Raw genomic sequence first — 24,892 nt, forward strand, 5'->3', positions numbered from 1 at the left:
ACCCAGCCTTAAATCAGGCAGAGATAGTCATGGGAAGGCAGTCAAAGCACAGAGGTAGAACCTCAGCTTGCAAAAGTTATTCTCTTGAACCACGAACCCATCAAACATCCCAACCGGCATGAATTCAAAGCTGGGTTGGTTAGGAGATGCATTGTAGCCCCAGTAAAGAATCTGCACACTTTCCTGACACCCGATAAAAGGGATTTGTTGCTAATTGTTGTCACATTGACTTCAGCTTCAACTTGAACAAGAAACCTCCAAGGAACCTTGCTATCGACTACCTTGCTCAGGTCCTCCAAATTCAGAGAATCAGCCATGGCTTCCCTGACTGAGTCTCTCCATTTGTAAATCAGTCTTTCTCTTTTCCTATTTCCTTCCATCTTACTAAGCATTATTGTCTTTTTTATGGCTTCCACGATACAGCCAAAAGTACGACCATTTCACAACTATCCAGAGATATTGGAAGTATGACAGCATGGGCAATCCTGACTTTGGTATGTCTCATATTTGTGAGTCACATCCGTGCTTCTGCACCTTGGAGAATGACTGATAGAGGTTCGTAGCATGAGCTTTCGTAAACCTGAGCCTACTCCCTTAGATTCTGTTCTGCCGAGAGGAAAGTGAACTATCTGGTTGAACGAGGTTATGAGAGAGATTGGCGAGTATGCTGGGATTTCATGGAAGCGCAGGAAAAAACGACACAGGTTGTGGTACCAGGTGCAAGGCCTTCTCTACTTTCACTACAAATGCAAACCCATGCTCCCAGCCTCTTATGGCTGCAATCCATGCCTGAAAGCATGTGGACAAGAGGAGATGAACTCTTTAAAGATGACCCCAAAAGAAACAAACACTTGGTTTCCAGTTGTAGAAGCAGGTGAGAAGAAAAATTGCAGCGCCAAGATGACTCCCTCCTCTCCTGCGAAGAGTTAAGCACTTTTGCAGAGAGGAGGATGCAGGCCAAACATCTTCTCTGCAGAGAATACAGTTCCCTGAAATTAAGCAGTTTTTTTACAGAAGCAGTGCAGTCCCTACATTTAAGCAGTTTTGCAGATCAAATGGACATCTACGTAGAGAATAAAACTGCAGAGTGGATGCAGAGAAAATCCACTTCTGTTTGGGGAATAACATTCCCAAGACCAAGCAGCTTTGCAGAGATTATACCAAGGCATGGGTGAAATGGTTGCGTAGTGTGTCCCCTTCAAGGTTGTTTGTGTGGCCCTTGATGCCTCCGGACTCCATGGATGGTGTCTTTTCTGCCTCCATGAATGGATAAACTGGAGGGGAAATTCACTTTTGAAATAGGTTGGCAATACTCCCAGCTCTGCAGAGTTTAATATTAAAAAAATGAAAATGAATTTCTGTATTTCTTTGGTATTTTTGGCAGTCCACACTTTACCTGGAGGATCCCAGGAGAAGATAACTGGCCTCTGGAGCTGGCAGAGTAGCCCTCATGTTGGTTTACACAGATAAGATTCATGGCTGTGCAGTGCAAAGTTTGACTGAGGAATAAAATACATTAACACACAGAGTTCTGGGCTACAACTATGGCTGTTCTGGAAGACCTGAGATAGCCCCAAAATGGTTTCTCTGGTCCTGACGGCCACGTGGAAGCAAAAGATGGTCCCTATGGAGAAGGTGCCTTTCCCCTTTATTGCATCTTTAATCTGCTTGCCTGAATCACCGCTTCCTCCACCGCTTACAGTTACTCACAGGGAAACGCAAGGGATTCCCCCTTTTCCTTTGGGAATTGTGCTGCCAACAACTTCCCAGAAACAAGGGCAGGATCATTCCCTCCGTTTCCACCATTCTGCCAGGGTTTTAATTGAAAGCGTTCAAGAGATTGTGCAAGGGGCTCCGTCACAGATAAGAAGAGGGAAAGCAAGAGCAAGGAGCCTGATGGTCTGCAATACCTCTGAAACACATGCAGCGGAGTGAAAAAACAGCACATTCCTAACGCTTAAGAAATCCAAAGTAAGAGCTATCCAGACCAAAGAAAACCCTGATCTTTAGGGTCAGCCTGGTGTAGTTGGACTAGGACTTCAGGAGACCTGGGTTCAAATCCCTGTCCAGCCATGAATATGCACTGGATGACCTTAGGCAAGTCCCACTCTCTCAGTCTCAGAAGGCAGCGGTGGAAAACCTCCTCCGATGAAAACTCTAGGAGAGGGTCACCATAAGTCAGAGTTGACTTGAAGACACCTATGAACAACAAGGACCACCGAGGCCTCCTAGTTAAGGCCACTACATATCATCCCTGGATATGAAAGAGTGAAGGGTTATCTCTGTATCTTGCTACCACGGAGAACAAGATGGAGGATGCGGTTGCCTTCACGTCCTGATGGTGAGCTTCCCAGGGGCACTGGTTGGTCACTGGGAAGAAGGACGATGGATTAAATGGGCCACCAGTCCGTTCCAACATGGCTCTTCTTAGGTTTTACAAAGGGGAGCACGGCAGACTGGGAACTCTGGGACTGGAAAACCTGACTGCCAACAAGTTCATGGAAATGAAAAAGGGAAAGAGCCTGAATCATAGAATCATAGAGTTGGAAGAGACCACTAGGGCCATCCAGTCCAACCCCCTTCTGCCATGCAGGAAATCCAAATCAAAGCATCCCTGACAGGTGGCCATCCAGCCTCTGTTTAAAGACCTCCAAGGAAGGAGACTCTATCACCCTCCGAGGAAGGACTGCATTCCACTGTCGAACAGCCCTTACTGTCAGAATGCCTAGCTCCATTGGCAAGATGCCCTAAGGACCGCATGTGCCACAATGAGACCATTGGGAAAATATGCACACATACATGTTGGGTGTATCTGTTCCCACCTGCCTCACTCTCCTGCTCTTTCTCAGGACTTGCACTCTCCTGCAAGTATAATGTTCATTATTCATTATATTATCCTGCCTTTGCATAAATCAGTTCTGCCACGGAGAGGGGAGCGGTCTAATGCATACAAATACGAATAAAAATTCAGATGAAGTATCATGATACCCCAAAGGTAATAGCAACAACACCCTTTGTAGTTGTTTGTAGTCGCTCTGCCCACGCAATGCAATCTTTAGCCAGCTGCTCTGAGTCAAACAACCAACGCAGGTGGAGGGGAAGAAGTGTGCAACAACAACATGCAAATCCCTCCCAACGTTCAACACCCACCTTTGCCTGAAACAAGATTTTGGACTCACCTCTGTCAAAATATTCATTTAAGCTATGCATCACCCAGTGATACACAACCAGACTTGCATATGCTATACTCAAGGCTTGGCAATATTACTCTTTGGGATTACTGCTCCCAGAATCCGCCATGGCCATGCTGGCTGATGGATTCTGGGACTTGCTGTCCAAAAGAGTAACATTTTAAAGCTTGGCGCCATACCAAGGGCATGAGAAATCAAGACCCTCGCCCTAAATTTGCAAAGGGCTGGGTGAGCAATGCAGCTCTTGCAGACCTTTACAGTGGTCAGTTTGTGTCAAAGCAATAAAAATGTGCTTAGCAAATGTCATTTTCCTGGATTCAAAACTCATTCTAAGAAGATTCCTTTTATTACACGATGCCCCAAAACCCCTCTTATAGTTTTAAAACAGAGACAGGCAATTCTACTAAAAAAGGGGAAAGTGCCACTTTTCACAATCTCTTGGTGGGTCACGACAACCTGATTTTCAAATCAGTTGATTTCCGGCCGATTTTTTCTGCTACTTTCCCAAGGTTGGGGGGGGGAGGCATGTGTTTTTTAGCACTCCTGACACATATCTGAGACATTTTGGGATCAAAAGAATGTGCGTTGCCCACCTCTCTTTTGAAGATAATGCAAGAGCCTTTGGCTGGTTTTTGCTAGCATTGACTCAGCCAGCTCTGGAAGTGACTCAGAGGCTTCTGGAAAGGTTGACAATGGCCAATGGAGGAATTCATTGATGACTGACTGGACTTCTGAGTACTGGGTCAGGTATCTGCTAAGTGACACTTAAGGCACTGTTTGCTCACATCTTGTGTGTTAAACGGCTTGGAAGGAGGCTGGGTTTGGTGGCGCCTGGTGGTCTCCGAAAGCAAAGCCTCTAACTAAACCATCCCAGACTCAAGACACATTCTGTAGCAAACTCACATTCCATAGTGAAATATATGCATTTGGATCTGGATCTGGTTTGGGAACCCAGAACCCATGGGAAATGGGATCGACAAGGAACTTTATAAGAATGCACAATGGGGAAAAGATTGAATTAAAACCAGATTGCAACTGAATGTTTCCTTATTGCCCTACTTACTCATTCCAGAAATGATACCCTTTCCCAAGTGATTTATAAGAAAAGCAGACCTTTAACAAGTATTAGACAGCTGTTTTATTGGGAGAGGGAAGATGAGGAAGAAAGGCAGAAGCTGGTATACATCACTTGGGCCGGGCTGACAAAGGGATAGATCTTTTTTCTGCTTGGGCATGAAAATAAAAGCTTTTGATTTGCGTATCCGATCAGACGGGAAAGCAGCTAGCTCTTCTTCACTAGAGGAAGTAACACAGGCTATATATATATATGTATTTTATGACAGCACTTTCACACGTGACACCGCAATCGGCAGAGCAGGGGATTTCCAAACCCTACTTACATGCAAGCGCCCAAATGAGACAATAAGCTTTTGTGAAACGGTCACATTTAAAACTGCAGGTGAATTTAAAAGCAGCAATAAGAACACTGAGCATAATTTGGGGTATTGCTGTCTCTGGGAAGTGATCTTCATCTTTTCCCTTGTCAGCCACACTTTGCAAAGATGGCCTAATCTAATGTTTGATCAGTCTTAATGTTAAACAGGTTTTCACCGTCAAAAGGGAGTTCTTCAATCTTGCGACGAGTGTCGCTGGACAAGTCTGTGGAGCGCAACCAAGCAAAACAGCGCAGGGCCACTGCACCAGCCATGACCGTCGAGGCGCAATCCACGGTGTGGCGAGCCGAGTGGATCTGTTGTGTGGCCAAAGCTTGGGCCTCTTGGCAGAGAGACAAGGCTGCATTCTTCTGGTCTTCTGGGAGACTCGGGATAAAGGCCTTCATCTTATCCCACAAAACCTTTTGGTAAGCAGACATACAAGCTTGCATGTTGCCTACTTTCACGGTAAGAGAGGCTGATGAATAAAAACAACGTCCAAATGCGTCAAGGTGCCGGCCTTCTTCGTCCATGGGAGCAGAGTGTGGTTTCCCTGAAGAACCGGACTGAGAAGCTTCCACCACTTTCGAGTTTGGAACAGGGTGAGCGAATAAACATGAAGCGCTCTCAGGCTGCATCCTGTATAGGCCTTCCAGGCATTTAGAAGCTGGGCAAAGAGAAGCCGGCTTAAGCCATGACTGCTTCATAACTTTATTAAGCCTAGGCAGCAGGGGTACCAGCGCTGGGTGCGATGTCTCAGCGTCGACCATTTGGAAAACTGGATCCGCAACTGAGGCAGGAGAAGCTTTGACTTGTATGTCCAGTGCCTTACTCATCTGAAGTACCACATCTGAAAACAGTTTCACATCCTCAAGAGGAGAGGAAGGTCCAGTGTCTTCTACTGCATCCTCAGGTGATGATGTCTGCGGGGAAGGAGAGCCTGTTGTAGCAGTGGCTGAGATAGAAGCGGACACAGATATGGCAGGAACAACCGCAAGCAAACCAGGGGCTGATGTAGTTGGTACCGATGTAGACTTGATAAGATGGCATGGAAGCATGCTAGGAACTGGAGCTGTGATAGCCGGAGTAATAATAGTCGACATCTGAGGAACCGCAGAGGAGACTGAAAAATCAGGCAGTTTTGACAGAGTAGCAGTTGTTCTTGGTGGAGGGGATGGAGGGCCACGCGAGGGATGTGGCGACGGAGAACGAGACCGAGGAGAATGCGAGGCCGGAGAGCGACTTCGATGCCTGTAAGGCAAATGGCGATACCGATCTCTAGGTGACGGAGAGTAAGATCTATAGGATCCAGATGGTTCTCTCTGATGATCCTCATGCCTGAACTGAGGGATGGAGGGAACCGATGTGAAAGGGGAGTCTTCTTGGTAGCCATTGTCTCGACGGGGTGATCTTGAGGGACTACGCGAATGCTTTTCTTGGTCACAGGGAGACAACTCTCTCCTATGTGACGGTGACAGTTGGCTGGTAGAAGAATGGTACTGATGTGGTTCTGTGGTGGCGTTGGTCTCTCGGACCAAGTGGGTAGATGAGGCGTTCGTGACCGATGTCACTGCTGCTGGTACCGAAGATGTAAGAAGGGGTGGTAGAGTTATCCCAGAAGCAGGAGCTGTGGATATCACCGTTGTTACAACAGTAGCAGCAGGTGAAAGCACAGAGTCACATCCAGATGGTTTCTTCTTAATCATAAGCTTAAGCGGAAGCACAGTATCCTTCTCCGACAGCACCGTCTGGCCAACTGGAGATGCTGGCTCTTTCTGCCCAGATTCAGAATGGCGTTCGTCAGTGTGTTTCCGCCGGGATGGTTCTGATGTTAGAGTTGATACCGAAGGAGCCGGTGCCCTTGATACTGAAGACTCAACCGGCATCCAAGATATTACGGAGGAGGAGGTTGCTACTGAGGTTTCCATTGGGACTGGCTCCAGCGTCTTCGGTTTTACTCCGGCCGAAGTGTCCTTTGAGACTGGTTCCGGTGCTTTCGGTTTTGCAGCAGCCGTGGAAGAAGAAAACAAAGTTTCATTCTGAGCGGACAAGTCCAAAACTTGAGGGAATCGTTCCCTCAGCCGCTTTGCTCGGCTGTTGCGGGTTTGCTGGCAGAAACTCTGGCAAATCTGGCACTGCTCTGTGTCATGTTCCTCCCCCAAACAAAAAAGGCAGAAGAGGTGTTTACCTGAAGAAGAAACTTTCCAGCCACATTTTTGGCAAAACTTAAAAAGGGGAGCCATAGAGTAGAAGGCAACTATTGAACAGGAGAGGAAACAGAGAGGAAAAAGGAGAGACACCGAAAACGTGAAGAAAAGCAAAAGATTTACTCAACACACAGAACCGGAGGAAGGAAACTTGCTCCGGCGGCAGATGTTTCGCAGGCTTTGTCACACAGAAGTAGACAAAAGTAGACGGAAGGGGAGGGAGCGCCGGCCAAGAATCGAAACTTTCCGACTGGGAGCTCTGCAGAGGCACAGACCCAACTCTGTGAGTCACTACAAAGGCTACAAAGGAGATGGGCTTTGCAGTCCGGACCACCGCAAAGGCACCAGGACCGGGAAAGCCGGCTCCAGAACATTTTTTACAAGTTCAGTTATAAAACCTGTACCGCCAAAAAGGAGCATTTTGAGAAACGACAGCTCAACTGAAAACTTTAAAGCTTCTTTGGAAGCCTGTGATCTTTAATGGCAGGGAAGAGAAATCTATGACAAAGACTCTGTCTGTATGAGTGTGTATGAACTGGCAACAAGAAGCAGTGCCCAAGCCTGCCAGAAAAGACCACACTTTTAAATACAAACCACAGGGTTTCTTTTCTGCAGAAGTCAAATAAACACCCAGCTTAGGAAGACCTTGGGGGCACATAAAGCTTTCCCCATCCATTAGTTCACAGTGAAAAGAAGAAGATTTGGGTCGATTAAGAAAACTTTTCAAAAAAGAAAAAGCACCATAGAGGCCAAGAGAAGAGACGCAACAAATCTGCTGATAAGCAAACTGGACAAAATGGGGGGAAAGGGTCTCTGAAATAAAGGAAGAGCTGAAGAGGAATACAGATGCCCATAAAATGCGTATGTGCGAGTACTATAATCCCACAAGACCTGGCCTTGCCATTAGCAGGTCCTTGGGAATCTCTTTCGGATGCAAGAGTGGACGCCAAGTGAATGCTTACGCAAGTTACTAGTCCACAAAGAGTCTCCCTAGCACTGAATTTGAAAACAGAGTGGTGGCTTAACATGTGGATGGAAAAGGGAAAGGAATAGAGTAAAGCCTTGCAGACACAGGGGAAAAGACTTGGTGGTCTCCGCATTTGTTTTTTCTGTTGACTGCCGAAATCTGTTTTCAGCAACACTTGGAGAAAGGGGATTTGCTTGGCAGGCGTTCCTGTACAATAACAGAGGAAGGGAAGAGAAACCAAAACCAAACCACTTCTTTGAGTCCGCAGGGATGGACTGTTCCAGTAAGAAGGAGCCAGAGTTGCAGACCCAGCGGCTTGGGTCTCTGAACTTGCAAAACAAAAGACAGTAAAAAGAGGCCAAGCCTCTTGGGTTTCAGACATCTCTCCAAAAGAATAAAAACACAACTTTTTGCTCCGCAGTAGGAGGAATATGGGATTAACTGTGGAGAGGCAGGGAGGAGAGGAGACAATGATCTATGCAGTTGTGCTGACTGCTCCCAAAGCAGTGGCTAGCTCTTCAAACTTGGGAAAAGAAACGCTGAAATGGTCAAACCCATTTTGGCAAAACAAAGGCACCTCTCTGTCCATGCGCACAAGGAAGCAAGCATAATCTCTCCTTAAAGCACAGCCATGCTCTTTTGGTAGCTGAGGAACGTTTGCATGGGATTGCAAGCCACAGCTGAGCACATTTGGCAGGCTGGGTGGTGGCTAAAACAAAGGCTTAGTCTACATTAGGGTGGGCAAGGCCTACGGGTCACACAGAATCGCAGGATCTTAAGAGTTGGAAGAGACCCTAAGGGGCACCAATTCCAACCCCGCCATGCTCCAAAATTTCTGAGAGATGCACATCCAGCCTCTGTTTAAAGCCCTCCAAAGAAGGCAAGTCCACCACCCTTCCAGGAAATCCATTCCTATTACAGTCAAGGAGTTGTTCCTAATCACAGAATTGGAAAGGACCCCAAGGGCAATCCAGTCCAATCCCTTTCTGCCATGCAAGAGTCCACAACTGAAGCATGCCTGAAAGATGCCCTTCCACCCTCTATAAAGACTTCCAAAGGAGGAGAGCCCACCACCCTCCAAGGCAACCCAATCCTCTCTTCAACACCTCTTACAATACAGATGTTCTGAGTAATGTTCTTTCCTTTTCACTTCAAGCCACTGGTTTTCTTCCTAGTCTCTGGAGCAGCAGAAAACAAGCTCACTTCATATTCTGCACAGGACCCTCAAGGGACATCAAACCCAAACCCCTGCCATGCAGGAACACACAATTAGAGCATCCAGGACAAAAAAAAATACTCATCCAATAAATAAATCAAGAAACAAACAAATCCAACCTTTGTTTAAAGACTCCCCAAGCAACAAAGCTCCTTGTGCCCACTGGCCTCTTTCTGGTGCCCACCCAATGCCCTCACCCCCCTCTCAACTATCTGTATATATTTTGGGGGCATATTTCACCTCAAATCCATGCCAATTTTTTTTTTAAAACCCTCAAAATGGAATGATTTACATTGCCTCAAGTCCTAGGAAGCGCCTTCACAAGACTCTGGGGGAAAAAGACCAAAATTGATCTTAAAAATCCTGCAAATGAAAGAAATGATGAAGGCCCAAACTGGTGCAACTGTCCATCCTTGTTCTGTGTCAAATGTAATAATTTATTTTGTTTAATTGTGGCCCTACATATGTGTGTGTGTGTGTGAGGGAGAGAGAGAGAAAAACCAAATCCAGATCAAATGGGGAGACCTGTCTGTGCCCTTTGCGCCAGTCCCTGCCATTCCTCTTCAACATCCTCTTTTGCTGCAGACATTGCAACACAAGTTCTATTGCAAGCCTTAAGGACTAGTAGCTTTAACTATTTAACCAGATACCACAACAACAACAACAACAGCAACAACAAAAGAAATTAGGTGAGGCTGGTGAAGTTCTTTGGAAGCAGAATATTACATTTAGGATTACCGTTTGCCTATGGGCGGCAGGACAGAAAAATCACATGCCTGGGCTTGGCTCCTTATCCTCTAGTGAACCTCTAACACAGTGACTGTCCCAAGTGATTCATCTTTGACTGAATGCTCTTAGGCAAGCTGAAATTAGCATTTCCCAAGTTAGTAATATTTGCATATCGCTTACTGGGAGGTGTGACTGACTCAGGTTTTGCAAGAAGAGTGACTTATGATCTTATTCTTACTAAGTCACCGTTATATCTAGGCTTAAGCAATGTGATTTTGCATTGTTTTGTTTAATCATTTGTGTGAACTAAAGTGAGGCTGGCAGACTGCCACCGGTGGGAAAAGTAAAAGCAAGGGTCACAGTTTGTGAATGATGTTAAAGCAAAGGGCCTGGACTCTCCGCAACTGTCCCAACAGGCCCAAAGGACAAAGCAGAGCCAGCAAAGAAAAATCTCTGTCCTGCAGCGGTTCGGAGAATGAGTTACGAGGCAAAGCTAAGAGCTCATCTGAGCCACAGAGTTGCTGGGTGGCTTGAAATAAAGTTTATTTCAACCACATTGATACCTTTGAAATTATAGCCCTGGCCCACCTTTCAGGGCTGGCGTCAGCTTTGCTTAAGTGGTGCATGAGAAACGCGATGGATCAGGGTTCCCTGAGAGACCGCTAAGCGTTCTCCAAGACATGATTTAAAAATAAATAAGCTTTATGACCACATTGGGAAACTTTGAAATGATACCACTGGCCCACCTTTTAGGGTTGGAGCAAGCTTTACTTGAATTTTCCATGAGAAACGCTATGGATCAGGGTTTTCTGAGAAGCCACTAAAGGTTCTGCATGACTTAAAAATAAAGAAATGAACATTTTGGGAGCTACAGATGTCCTAAGTTTTATGCAGAGGTTCCTTGACACTTATAATTTTGGTCTTATATATTTACATATATGTCTACTCCTCAAGATAACAGGAGTGGAGTGGAATATCACTCCAGATAATCAATGAATAATGCAACTAAATGTGTGTCCATTTGAAAGAGCTGTTTTTCTGTCTAAGAAGGCACCTGAAGCGTCTTGCGTTTTGAGCTTCAGGGAAGTGTGGTTTTCTTCAATGTCAGGAATGCTTGTTACAAGCAATGCTATCTTCTCTTGCCTCCCATGGATGTGAAGGTCTAAGGTCAGACCACAATCCAAGCAGAGATTCCCGGCAAGGAATAAACTACACATCTGCCCAACTTACAGGAATGGGAATTATTAAAAGAGCCAGGTACCCGTAACAGGAGACGGCGTTTCAGTCAAGATCTGGAAGGCAACTCAGTCTTGACAGCAGGAAGTTCAAACCTCAAACAAATCCTCTGTGCATTTTCAAAGTTTTCAAACAATACGAGGAGGAAACGGCTTTCTTTCATTTGCAGTAAGTTCAGTTATCGCCAGCCGCAGATAAAAGGAAGGACGGTACCTGGATTAACGGAAGACGACAAGGAGGGTGAGCAAGCCAGCTTTCAGAAGAACACTTCCGAGACGAGATTACTCACATCTCGCTTCCGCAAAGCGCTTCCAGGCCAAAACCATGCGGCTGCAAATCACCTTTTCTTCGAAAGGTAGCAAAATTGTGCAAAAGGGCCAAATGGTATACGGCACGAGAGACTTTGGATATATGACTTGCCAGTCCATGAGATCTCTGACTGCTCCCCAAGCAAATTCTAACATGAACAAAAAGCTTCAAGCTCTCCTGGAAGCAATTCTAGGCTGCATCAAGAGGAACATAGTCTCCAGATGGAGAGAACTCACAGTCTCACTCCACAGTCCCCATATTGGTCAGGTCTGCATCCAGTTCTGGGCACCACAGGTCAAGAAGGGTATGGACAAACTGGAATGTGTCCAAAGAAGAATGGCCAAGATGATAAAAAGATCCAGAACCCACCAAGATCTAAGGAATGGCTTATTTAGGGAGCTGCATATGTTTAGCTTTCACAAGAGAAGACTGAGAAGTGATATGATGCAGTCATCTTTAAATATCTGAAGGGACGCCATGTAGAAGATGGAGCTTTTTTCCTGCTGCTCCAGAGACTAGGATACTGAGGAATGTATTCAAATTGCAAAGAGAATTCTACTTAAGCACAGAAAGAATTTCTTAATCTTAAGAGCCGTCTGACAGTGGAATAGACTGCCACAGAGGGTCAGGGAAGCGCATAAACAGAGGTGGGATGGGCACCATTCAGGAGTGCTTTAGCTGTGGATTCCTGGATAGTAGTGTCCCTTCAATCTCCATGGTCCTAAGTGCCATGTCCAAGAGCCACACACGACCACAGTATTACCAATGCAAATCTTTGCATGTCCATGGTGGTTTCTGGCTATTTCCTCAGGCTAGTTCTTTGTGCCACACTGTAAAACCTGCTCTTGAAAGCCTATGCTGCTGTTGCAAAAGAAACATCTGACCTGAAATATGGAGGCAAGTTTTTTTGTTCAAAAGAAGAAAGGAGAGGAGGAGTGAGAAGAAATGGATTGGATGTTCACAAGACTATTTCTTAAAGATCTCCTTGGACGCTGGCCCATGTGCCCCAGTCAAATAAAACAAGTATTACCAATGCAAATCTTTGCATGCCTTGTCCTTGTGGCCAACAGTAAGAAGCTGCAGAGTTTTCCTCCTTGCCTCCGAAACAATGGGATTTTTTGTGGTGTTTTCACGTTTTTTGCATTGGTGAGAATGCTCTACAAAGGGGCAATGGGACTTTCTTCTGGGGCAGAGGAACTATCAGAGGGGGAAGCCACATCCTGTGGCACGCATCCTCCAAGCCCAGTTGCACTAAAGAAGGAGGAGGTTACCCATCTTCCTCCATTAAACCCAAGTTACTTATGAGCAATATCTTGCACAGGAACGATTCCAGAAGTCTCATCTTGGGGACAAAAGACACTCTTGGATTCAGCCCCAGAATCCCTCCTTAAGTGATGCCTAACCTGCCACCCGGGGAGCTTTCAAAACCAGAAATTTAACGGCAGGCAATTAGACCTTGTAACTTTCCTCTAATTGCTTATTAAATCTCGCTCACATAAAAATGCACCGCGGTGCTGACTCTCCAAAGAAGAGTTCATTCATTAACAGGGCTGGGAACGGAGCCCAAGAGCATCATCTCCCACTCTTTGGCTCCAATTGTTCAGGGGGGGGGGGACACGAACGGGGGCCTCCTCCTTGAGTTATCTCAATAAAACCAACTTTTAAGACTCAAACATGCAGCAGTATGGGGGTGAGGACTGGGATGTTCTTTTAAGAGCTCAACGCCAATGGCACTGGTGCCACTAAAACCAGGGTCATCTTAGATAGCAAATTTTGGATACTGCATGTATGAGTTTGTGCACACCTTCAAGTCACCTGGTGATTTATGGCAACCCTATGAATAGGGCTTTCACAGGTAAGCGACACTTAGAGGAAGCTTGCCATTGCCTTGCTCTGAAATCAACCCTACAGCTCCTGGTCTTCTTTGGTGGCTCCCATCTGAGTACTAACCAAGGCTGGCCCTGCTTTGCTTCCAAGACCAGACAGGATCCGCTGCCTTCAGAGTAGCTCCACCACCCCTGTAACTCCTATTACATGCTCACCCCATTTATATGCTGCATTTCCTACAAAGTTTAGGGTGAAGTATGTGGAGATCATTCCACTGGATCCATACAACCAATCTGTGAAGCTTAGGCTGAGACATGTACGCGAACATCATCTAGTGAGCTTCACGGATAAGCAGCTTTTCCTGCCAAATAAATAAATGTCTAATAAACCAAATAAGTAAGTGATTCCCACAGCTTCTGCTGTTCTCCGCACACCAGCATTTGCAAGCATTGTGAACTAATGTGTAAGGTAAATCCCTGCTTTGGTTCCAGTGTGGCTTCCGGAGACTGAAAAAGCAAAGGTGGCAGTTTTATCTGGAATGTGAAAAACTGTCCTCCGCAGGGATGAAGCACTGGCTGCCTTTCAGTGGGATGCTGGTTTTTATTGCTCGCTGGTGCTGTTGACAAATTGCAAAGAGCAAAATGTCTATGCAGCCAAACAAAAGGGTGGAGGAGTGTCACCTGGAGCCCATGACAGCAGCTGCTGGGATGATGGGGTCAGGACAAGGCACAAGGGACCCTCTGAAGGAAACACTACCCGCCTGAGGTTCAGAGAAAAGCGGAGGCAGAACCAGCCTCTTAACCTCTGCATTTTGCACAGAGGGATCTATTACTGCTTTGCTAAAGGCTATGCAATGTGTCCACAGTTTATAACCACCCATCACCACGCCTGGGTAGGTACCTATGGAAAATAACACTCTTTCAATATGCTCATCCTCACTAGCTATTTTTCCGAACTCAAAAGGATCCATGTGTTTATTATATCTCTCTCTCCTGCTTTTCTTTTGAAATCACAAGAACAGGCAAGGCAAAGGTACTGCCCAAAGTGCCTCTCAGGGGGATTACTGTGGCATTTATGACTTCCATGTAAGATTACATAAGTCGGTTGCCAAGGCAAGGAGACGCTTCCTCTTTGCAATCGGAGAAGAAAAGAAAACCAACAGCTGGGCTCCACTCTTTCCCTTAAAAAGGCACCTGCTGCTAGAGAGCTCTTCTAAAGCATTTCAGTGACTGCAAGACGAGTATTCTGAGAATCCTCAGCAAAGCAGCAGCTTTTAAGGGGTGTATGTTGTATACCTGTAATACTAAGTCCTACATGTCTTTTTGACTTGTCTAGCTGCCTTGAATCCTGTACTGGGAGAAAGTCAAAGATAAATAAATAAAAGGGGGAACTCTTTCTCCCTTGCCTATCAGCTCATGGAAAAGATCTCCAAAGCAGAAAGCTGCTTGAAGCCAGGGGAGACCATACTCTGGTTGCATGGACCAAATATTTCGGGGCCATCCATGTTCTGGGGACCTTAGCTCAGTGGCAAAGCTCTTGCATTGGATACAGAAGGTCCTAGGTCCAATCCTGTGTTGATAGCAATGGGTCCCTGCCCATAGCCTCCATACTGGTGGTTTTTAACCTGTGGGTCATGACCCCTTTAGGGATTGAATGACCCTTTTCACAGGGGTTGCTTAAGACCATCAGAAAGCCCATATTTCTGATGGTCTTAGGAACCAAGACCATTGGTTGGGGGTCACCACAACATGAGGAACTGTATGAAAGGGTCACGGTGGCATTAGGAAGGTTGAGAACCACTGCTCTATACCTTTCCCTTCCTTCTGGATTCCCCCTCCCCAAAACATGGGATCTCTCCCTCCCTCCTTCCCAAAATCTTTCAATAAATGCTCAACATGTTTGTTTGTTTTCACTTTTAACTGTTCCAACTTTCTACACATCATGTTTAGAGCTTTTTTTCCAAGTCGGTAATAAGCACGTTTATTTAGTCTTCCCCGCTCTGCCGAATCCTGCGCCGATATCGACAGCGACCTGCCTTGGCTTATCTGGTCCTGGAGAAAGGGAGCTTGAGGTGTCGGTGGTGGCCGTGGTCCCCTTTGTGCAGTTTCTTCCTTTGTCCCCCTGCTTGCAAAAGAGATTTACTCTCATGTAATGAATCTGCTCGGGACCTTGGCACGATTCCTTAACCACAACTTTTCCGCTTGAAGAAAACACACTCTTGCTTTGCTTTGCTTTTTCTTACCACCGAGTTTCATGTGGGAATGGACCACAGACTTGCCCTGGAGGACCTAGAGATGCCTAGAGGGGGGTCCTCTTGGGTAAAAACATGGTGATTTTGTTATTTGCGGTTCTTCCATATTCACAGGGGTCTTGTGCCCCTAACCCTAGTGAATATGGAGGGACAAGTGTACTTCTTAAGTTACCCAATGCGAGGGACTGGCAGGGTTCCTTCCCAGTATGGCAGGGACTGGCATCACATTTGTGCCCAACAGCTGCAACTGCTTCTGTCTCTCCTGGAAACTTACCCAGCCAGGCACCAGCCCCTGGGCCACCACTTTTTGAGCATCACTGGTTTAAACAATTATTCTCCCTACCAAGGGACTTCCCACCACCTCTGAAAAACAAGGTATTTTTCTGTGGCAGTTCCCATGCGCAAATCCTCAGTGTTTTGAGGTGTTTTCTCCTTTTGGGCAGCCCTTGGGTTAAAGTGGCCTGTTTATTCAGCAGCAAAGAGTCTTGCACTTGTCCTAGTTCATTGTGGTGGTAGTGTGTGTGTGTGTGTCTGTGCAAGGAAGAACCTAATTTAAACTGCGTTTTAAAAATTGCAACATCTGCTTTGGAATGACCTTTCTGTGAAAGCAATGTGGAACTGGGTCTACAAAGCAGAGCCAAGAATCTACTGCCAAGAAACTGTGCAGAGTTAACTGTCCAAGGTTTAAAAAACAACAGTGACCTGCTAACGGATATTGATTTAAATCTGCTTTTAAAAACAATTTATATAAACATGGTAATAATAAGCTTCTCTTAAATAACAACAAAGTTATTAGCTAATAGTAAACTAAGTATAATAGCCACACACTGAAAGCCTAAAACAAATCCATGGCTTCTACTGAGATATCTAGAGTTTAAAGGAAAGTTTTCTGTGTAAACCAAGAACCAGCTGATCATTTCAAATATGAGTATCTGAACTCCAACAAACAAACACAGGCATTTCATTTTCGCTTTGTGAAAGCTAACTGTTCTAACCTGCCCAGCATCCACCATACTTTCAATAGCTTTTGACTTATTAGCCATGGGCCCTTTGTCTTTGTCTGCTATTCTGCTTTTGTGAGAGAGGGGCTGGCTCAAGGAAGAAATGAAGGAGAAAGAAGGGGAAAGAAAGAAAACATCTCACAGTATGGTCAACATTTTCTATATACCTAACAAGCTGACACAGATGCTGGCATTAGAAAGATCTTATACATGGGAATAATTGTAAAGACATGCCTCCTATAGGTATACAATGTCTGGTTGCAACAACAGCCCAAACACTACTCTGCTTAGCTCTAATGGCCCTGTTTAAACTACGGTTGAAGCAAGCTCAAATGGGAAACTTGATTTACGTGGTCTGTTTCATTGCTAATCCAGACAGCCTTGGTTTAAATTAGCCCATCCTGCTGCATTACACAGAGAGAACATTAGAAGGTCACTGTTCAGGGGCTGAGAGTATCACAAGTGTAATATATAGGGTTAAGAATAGTGCTAATAGCCAATATAAATAGTTACGGTGAAGGCGCACTCCAAAATGAAATGAATCTGAACCCAAAGGTGGCTAAGGCAGGAGGACAGAAGGACTTTCACGGCTTCAAGGAAACCCAGCAAGTGCTGCAAGAGTTTCTTCCACACCTGTGAGCATCTTTTGACTCTTTCTGATCTCTGTTTTACCATAAGCTGTAAATCAGTTTAGATTGGAGTGGGCAACCTGGCGTCCCCAGATATCTTTCTGACCACAGCTTCTATAATCCCTGATAACTGCCCATGTAGTTTGGGGCTTCAAAGTCTTACCTGGGACCTTGTCCACAGAAGCAAAGACAGAGCGCTGGACGGCAGGGTCGCAGCTGCCACGCCGGGTTTGGTCGTAAAAGCGGAACGGCAGGTGCTGGGCAGCGGAAGCAGAGCCATGCCCAAAGCCCATCACTTCGTTGGCGGGTTGGACCGGAAGGTCTAGAAGAGCTGGGTTCGAGGGAAAAACATCTTTACTCTATATTGTCCAAGGAAACTGGAATGGCTGATGGTCAGAACTATGCATGACTGAAAATACAACCATATAAGTTCACTGCAGAGCTGGAAATCATATCATCCAATGATAATGATTTTAAAAATCAAAACTCACAGTGGCAAAGAGAGAGAAATTGGCAGCAAAATAGGTTAACATGGTGGATGGAAAGAAAGATTACTTATAGTGTGGGATAGTCAGAGGTGAGAGTTTCAGAAAATCCCCAAACCAACCAAACGTTTATCCTGGAGCTTGTTTTGGAAGTGAGGAGCATCCTTTGAAAACAGTGAAATATCAGCAGCCAAAGCAAGAGGCTCAGCTGCAGCTTGACCACAAGGCAAGGCAATTCGGTTGCAGAAAGTGTGAGGGATGGATGGCTATGGCCCTCAGGGTGAAATTTTCCTGGGATGTTCTCTTGTAGAAATGCCAGTGACACAAACACAGCTCTTTAAGAGCATGGTCAGAAATAAACTAAACTCAGTTGACATCAGTCCATCTATCAATGATGCAAACCAAGCGGTAAAGAAAGAGGTTCTATCCATCGGGCATTACCTGCAATCCTTTGCATTTTCATACGCCGAGCCTGGATGCGGCCCTTGGCCAGGCGCTGCTTTGCGATGATGCAACGGATGTGGTCAGAAAAAATGAAGGTGGCTTGGAGGATCGGGAAAGGTTTGGAATGGGGGCTGGAGGCCGGCTTGTGGATGATGATATTCAGGGCCCGGCTGTCATCTTCTACACCGGTTACCTGCATATCCTACAGGTGAAAGAAGGAAGAAAAATTATTTGGATTGAGACTCGAAAGAGAAGAGACAGGGTGCATCTTTAACTACCATGCCTCCATCCTACAGAATCTTGGGGTTGGTAGTTTGGTGAGGAACCAACATTCTTTGTCAGAGAAGGCTAAAGAGCTTGTAAAACTACATTTCTCAGGATTCTATACTATGGAGCTACAGCTTTCAAAGCAGTATCAGACGGCATTATTTCTACAGTGTAGATGTAGCCATCTTGCTGCAGGCAAGATACAAGATGCAACTACAGAGTCCCCATTTGAAGTCAAATCCTGAATTCTCTTTAAATCGTATGTTCTGTAACATACATATCCCAAAAGGTAGGGGAGACAAGTGACTAAGGAACTACCTTGTTTCAAGGCTGCTGTTAAGACTTGTCCTCTCTTCACGTGAGGATGGGTTTGCACAAAGATGGGTCTTACCATCTTTACACTCACCTGGAGAAGACCGGCGAATTTAACCACTCCCCAGCCTAAGCGGGCGACGTCTGGCTCCACCAAACTCATCTGGTAAATATCCACCGCCAGGAACCTCTGGACCTGACCTCCGTCTTTTGTGATCACAGTGCAAGCAATTAAGTCACTGTTATCTGAAGTGGAAGAGGAAGAGGAGAAGAAGAGTTGGAAGGAGGAATACCTTTGCGGCAATGCTGCTCTTTCCTAGAATCTGACATTTTCAAAGGCACCTGGGGTGCAACCGCTCTCCCTTCTCAACCATTTTTGTAAATGTTTACAATGTGAATTTTATCTGGCTGCAACCCCTGTTGCTGTTCAGGTGATAAAGCCCTTCTGTGTTATTGAACAGCAAGATTAATGTCTGGAAAACCGAGAAGAAAGATGGTCTGGAAGAGGAGGCTATACATTTCCCAAAGTAGCTCCTGCTTGTGTTAGCGAATGCTTCTCTTTATCACAAGGGAGCTTTGCTGTTCGAAAGTAGCTTGCATGGAAGACCTATAAAAGGCACCAACCATCAGATCCCATCTAATTTTGGAAGCTAAGCAGGGTCAGCCCTGGTTGGCACTTGGTTGAGAGAACAACAAGGAATCCCAGGTGCTAGAGACTATATTTCAGAGGAAGGAATTGGCAAAACCACCTCTGAGTATTCTAAGAAAACCCTTTGAAATTCATGGGGTCTCTATAAATTGACAGAAGACCTGAAGGCACACACTCATCCACTGAGAATCAACAGTGAGACCTAACTTGAGAAGGACAAAAATAACCCCTCCATGCCACTGGACTGCAATGCTAGCCAGTACTTCAAAACCATCACCTTCTTATCCTGGAAAGCCAACATGGCAGCCCTTTTGACACTTTCCACGCTATAAAGAAATCAAGCATAAGCCCTTTTCCTTGGAGGAGGAAGCCAGGACAATTCAGCTGTTTAAAGGTTCTTGGTTTGGAACCATCTGGAGCTCAAAGGCAACAGTAGAAACTCTGACACATATATGTACTGGAGACATTATTGGCTGGGAATGATTTGCCCACATCTACCGTAAGACGGAGGAGCCACCTCAGTCTTCATCTAAGGATAAATTGATCCACCAAAAATACAAACAGTGTTTTAAAGTCTTGGCTGGTGCAAATGACTATCAGAAAGCTTTTTCTCGTGTCTTTCATTCACTCACACACAAAGGGGGATGGATCTATAGCTATGGGAAAATCTCAGCAAGAGAAAATGGCTAGTCTCCACAGACGATAAATAATTTGGATTTCCTGGAAATCCTGGGAAAATGACCTGTCTGGTGTATAAGCATTGCAACTGCAAACATCTAAGGGGGCAGGGGAACCGTGCATGTGCTTTGGCAAGACACAATGGACAACCGAACTGCAAAAAGTGCTTTAATGCACCAAAGCTCAATGGTGATTGTTCTATAAAACAGAAGGAGGTTACAGGAATAGACATTAAACCACATCAATGAGCATTACTGAAAATAAAGAAAGGGGGAGCAGGGGCAGCTAGGTACCAATCAAACAATCAATAGGCAGGAAACAGCGCCATTCCATTTGAAAGCCAAAAAAGAATATTACAATTTGATTTGCTTTAAGAACATCCATATAAAATACCTGACAGATACATTATAATCAGGTTTCCAGTTAGTTTACAAGCTGTGTGCTCAAAATTCAGCAATGAAAAGCAGCCTGCAGCCAGGACCAAGGCTAGAACAAACACACAAACACACACACAAATATGCGCACACAGCTCCTAGAAGACAAGGAATTTCAGTCTCTTCATTTCCTCAGAGGATGCCCCAATGGTGATCCCAGCGCCACTTCCTCGGCTTATTCCTTAAAGTGCAATTTGACAGTCCATCCTCACTACTTTGTGAGCCAACCCTTGAGTCCTGAACCACCGCCAACACATCACAAACTGAGCTGTGACAGCTAAGATATACAGTGATGGCAAACCTGTTTTGGTTTCAGGCTTGGGCATTCTTTGTATTTTGTGCCAGAGGCTGGCAGTCTTATAACCTGTTATATTCTGAGATCAGCAAGTGAAAATCTCAAAACCAAATCCTACCCACCCCGCAACCTTGATTTACCATCTGCCCTTGCATCTGTCAGTCAACAGGAGACAGAAGAGGGAGGATGCTGTATGGAAAGGGTGTGTGGTGAGGTTTGCTGGGAGCAATAATTATTATAGTTCCTGGTTCACAGGGCAGAGAGAGCTATAAGTAAGAGCCGTTTTTTGGGCTACTGCTCCCACTTGCACAAACAGGGGCCACGCATGGGCCATATGTCTCCAGCATTATCTGAAAGTGGAGCTGCTGCCTCTGAATGGGGAGCTGTTCCAAAAACCATTGGCAAACTGACAACAGTCTCCCCTCCCTTTCTAAACCCATGACTTTGCATAAATGCCACAAAGTAATTTTGAAGGCATTCTTCCACTTCTCTTGAATCGGCTGCCCATCCTCTTAATCCAGTGGTCCCCAAACTGTGCTCTTCGAGAGATTTTGGACTTCAGCTCCTGGCAGCCTCAGCCATGTTGGCTAATAGTCTGGAATTCTGGGAGCTGAAGTCCAAAATCCCTTAAAGAGCACAGTTTGGGGACCACTGACCCTGGGTCCTTTAGCTTTAGAAAACGTGTGTGTTTTCATGTTTTCTGCAAAATGCAAACTTCCAGATGTAGCAGGACTGCAACTCCCATCAACCCCAATCAGCACAGCCTATGGGAAGAAATACTAGGGGTTGATGTCTGGCCACATCTGGAGGTCTGTACTTTGCCCACCCCTTTATGATGGATGCATAAAAACTGTATACATGAGGGGAAAGGTGAGAAAGAAAACCAGAGCATCTGCTCTAACTCAGCTGCAGCAGCCTGAACATGTGTGGTGCCACAAGTCTCCTCCGGTCAGATGAACAGACTTTTCGGCTCGACTGCCTACAGCACCCATTATGCCGAGATAAATTTCTCTGAATTATTACAGTAAATATCACAAGACATTCTTCTATTAATACGTTCTGTGCTTGGCAGGATGGAAACAAGGGCACTACATTTCCTAGCATACACCAATTATTCATTACCAGAATATATCACACGGCTATTTTGGGACTCGCCAGTTCCAGTTAGTGTAACTGTGGGACAACTGGGCTTTTTCATTGCTCCCCCTCCTAAAAACAGAGCATAACAGAAACAGGAAACTAGGATCCCCTCCCCACTCCAAACCAAGAAGGAAAAATCAGGCTTTTCTTCTCAGGCCAGCTTTATCGCTCGCTCAAGTCCAGTTTAGCAGCTGTTCTTCTGGTTTGCACCATCAACAAAACCCAGCCAACTAGGCAGCCATGATGACAATATAGCTCTGGGTGGCAAAGAAGTGCTTGAATGTTGGAGATTGGAGGGGAAGAGTGGGAGATGATGGTTCTCCAGTCAATACTGTGCTCCCGTTCCTAAATCCACAAATCTCTCTTTTTAAAAGTCAACATTTCTGGCTAGTCACTCCCCATAAGCATTTGAGACAAAGCAAAATCCTAGGAACCCGGCGCATCATAGGCCTCTTTGCTGGAGTGTAGCTACAGGGGAAGGGGGTGCTAAAATGAGGGCATGCCCCCCATAAGGATTCTGTCCCCCCACAATACAACATTTTTCATTTCATCCCCAAATGTCCAGCACTGCAACAACTTATAAGTTCAGTTAAGTGTTTGGAAATATGGTTTTGGAAACGCACATTTCCGATATAACACAAATCCGCATTTCCAAAGCAATGTGATTGGGCAAAGTGACCAAGAGAATGTAAACACAGCAAATGTAACGAAGAGTACGCGGCACGGATGGTTTTTGGTGTCTCACTCTCTGAAACACTTGAGATTTGAGGACTGAAGGAAAATTGCAATGAGGAGCACACCCATTTTGCACCACTCCTCCATTGTGCTTTGCTATGGATCACTCTTTGGGTGTGCCAATGTTTTTCCTTAGCCTTGTAGCGCGTTCATCTCCTTTTGATGGGAAAAGGAGAGGAGGCCGTGTTTTAATCTGTTCTCTCTTTGCAATGCTGTGTCTGGAGCCAATGGCCCTTCTGGAAAATGCAAGCCAGACCACCTTCCCTAGCAGTAGAGCGGATCAGCTACTCACTCAAGTCAAGGACGTCGTCTGTTTTAATTAAGTCCTCCTCTCTGGTCAAAGGCAGCTGCGTCTCCAGCTCGTCCTGGAGATGCAGCGACAAAGAGCGCATCATGAAGAAGACGCGGATGGCCTAAAAGACAAGAGAAGACAGAAAGAGGCTCAGCTAGGGAGGAAATACTGCACCTGGTTTTTAAAGACTTTTTAAAACTGTGAGTAAAGCATTGGTCAAACTACAGTGAATGTCCCTGTGCAACTTGAAGAAGATAAAAAAGGGACTCCTGGGTCTTATTTCCATTTTTCTTATGCCTTTCTAAAAACTGAATAAGGAACAAGTTTACCATTCATTCCCAAAAGCAAATGTGTAGCAATGGGAAAGAGGCACTCTCCATGATGACAAGCAGCTGTAAGCAGTAAGGGCTTCTCTCAGGAAGGATTACTTCGTAGCCCTTCCTGGAGAAACCAGTGGCTTTCCCTCCTGGTGGTCTCCCATCTTGCAAAGCCAGATTCTCCTTATCTTCCCAGATCAGACACAAGAAAGCATGTTCGGAAGCTTCTCAAGGCAACGGCTGGGTCAAAAGCACTTGTCCCCATTAGTGTGAAGCCCCTAATGGGGGAGTAATACAACCAGTACGCAGGCATCTTCCTTTAAAGAGCTCCTATAAGGAAACTGGCTCAGTTCCTTTTGTTCAGTGATACGTTAGGATGCATCCATGCGCCTGATTTAATGTACTGATAGTGCATTCTCACTTATCCTGAGGTCTTTATCCTTTCAGTGTACATGGAATGGCTCTATTTGCAGGAAAGAAGAAACAAAATGGTGGCTCTATTTGTGGGAAAGAAGAAACAAAATGGTGGCAAGATCTATTTGCGGTCTTCAGGACGTTCTTGGAAGGGCCACCGAGCAAGCCTGCCTCTGAACTGTTTTTGCTTCCGCAGGCCCATTACAAGATCATTACTTTTTAATCTCTTATCTCACAGGGTTCAGTCACACTCAAGCAAACTTCTAGGAAAGGAAACGGGATCTTTTTTTTTTCCTAGAAGGGAACTGATTGCTTTTAGAGGCAAGTCTGATTAGCGTAAAAAATGAATTCCAGAAATGTTTGGCTCTGAGATTAGTGAATGCGTTAATCCTCAAAGGCAGTTGCATGAAGAAGATTTCAAATGTACCTGTCCATTCCTTCTTTTGCAGCTTCCACACAAACAAACCCCTTTCCCCCCAACAGATGTGGCTTCAGAGAGTATCAAGGGGGAGAGAAAAGAGAAAGAAAACCCTGGCAGTGATCCCAGTGTGACTATCTCCTTGCTCCAAGAAAGCAAAGATTAAGAGGCAAGTACAATGAGATGGTTAGAGTGTCCAACTAGAACCCTGAGGAGGCAGATTCGAATCCTTCAATTAGTACTGAAGATGTTGTGAGGAAAAAAGGGGGCAGGGGAGGAAGAGAAATGACCTAACTCTGGCCAAGGATGAAAACACAGCAATACCCAGCATGGTAAATACCCACCCTCCGTGTCCTTTCCACATCTCCGCAGGGCAGCCGCTTCACGAAGTCAATCCCTGTGAGGGGCGTCCCTGCCGGTGGCAGCAGAATGGAGGCATCCATCATCAAGTATTCCACATTCATGGGCTTCAGCTGGGAAAGGAAGCTCACACTCAGTGGGTAATGCAGTCTCTCCAGAAAACAAACCACTTCTCCTGTCCTCCTCCCCAAGTATTTTGGGGGAGCCTCCTGCTTAGAGGCTCCTCCAAAATACTTCCCTACCAAATAAGCAGCCCCAGATTCCTTTGCACCAGATCAAGTTCCCAGGTGCTTTGGAATCCCCAAAGTTCCCTCAGACACATGCCACCTGTGGCACCAATCTTTCGATTTCATCTAGCATGCTGGGCTATTCTATTTGGCATATTTAGGCATCCTATGAAGCCTCTTAAGGCTGGATCTCAGCAACAGATAATTTTTCATGTTTATTAGTACACCGGTTTAAAGATTTAACAAGAGTTGTAGAATTCAGCCTCAGAGGATGGACAAAATATCTGTGCATCTTTGAACACATATATATATCGGTGTGTTCTTTTACACACAAACTCTCTCTCTCATTCACATGCAGAGAGCCTAGTTGAGCTATCCCCCACCTAGAGTGTGTCGGATTTTGTCGAAGCAGTTCCTTCCAATTGTTTC

The 24,892-nt window shown here is 45.5% G+C and overlaps 1 protein-coding gene across 7 annotated transcripts in view; it reads right to left on the minus strand.

Annotated features, from left to right (window-relative positions):
• The window catches only part of CLEC16A (C-type lectin domain containing 16A), a 57,827-nt gene that overhangs the window by 10,295 nt on the left and 22,640 nt on the right, over positions 1-24,892 (minus strand). For 5 of the 7 annotated variants that reach the window (XR_006100486.1, XM_042437407.1, XM_042437408.1 and 2 more), the window contains 5 exons: positions 24,221-24,349; positions 22,728-22,848; positions 18,599-18,750; positions 17,923-18,127; positions 17,160-17,327 (listed from right to left, as the gene is read on the minus strand). Coding sequence is in view for 6 of the 7 variants with exons in the window: in XM_042437407.1 (XP_042293341.1) it covers positions 17,160-17,327; positions 17,923-18,127; positions 18,599-18,750; positions 22,728-22,848; positions 24,221-24,349 (775 nt within the window). In the remaining variant the exon portion in view is untranslated. Of the gene's footprint in view, positions 1-15,017; positions 15,240-17,159; positions 17,328-17,922; positions 18,128-18,598; positions 18,751-22,727; positions 22,849-24,220; positions 24,350-24,892 lie in introns of those variants that run through there. The other 2 variants (XM_042437410.1, XM_042437409.1) reach the window with 2 other exon arrangements.

The sequence above is a fragment of the Sceloporus undulatus genome, chromosome 8 (genome assembly GCF_019175285.1).
Source record: "Sceloporus undulatus isolate JIND9_A2432 ecotype Alabama chromosome 8, SceUnd_v1.1, whole genome shotgun sequence".
NCBI lineage: Eukaryota > Metazoa > Chordata > Lepidosauria > Squamata > Phrynosomatidae > Sceloporus > Sceloporus undulatus.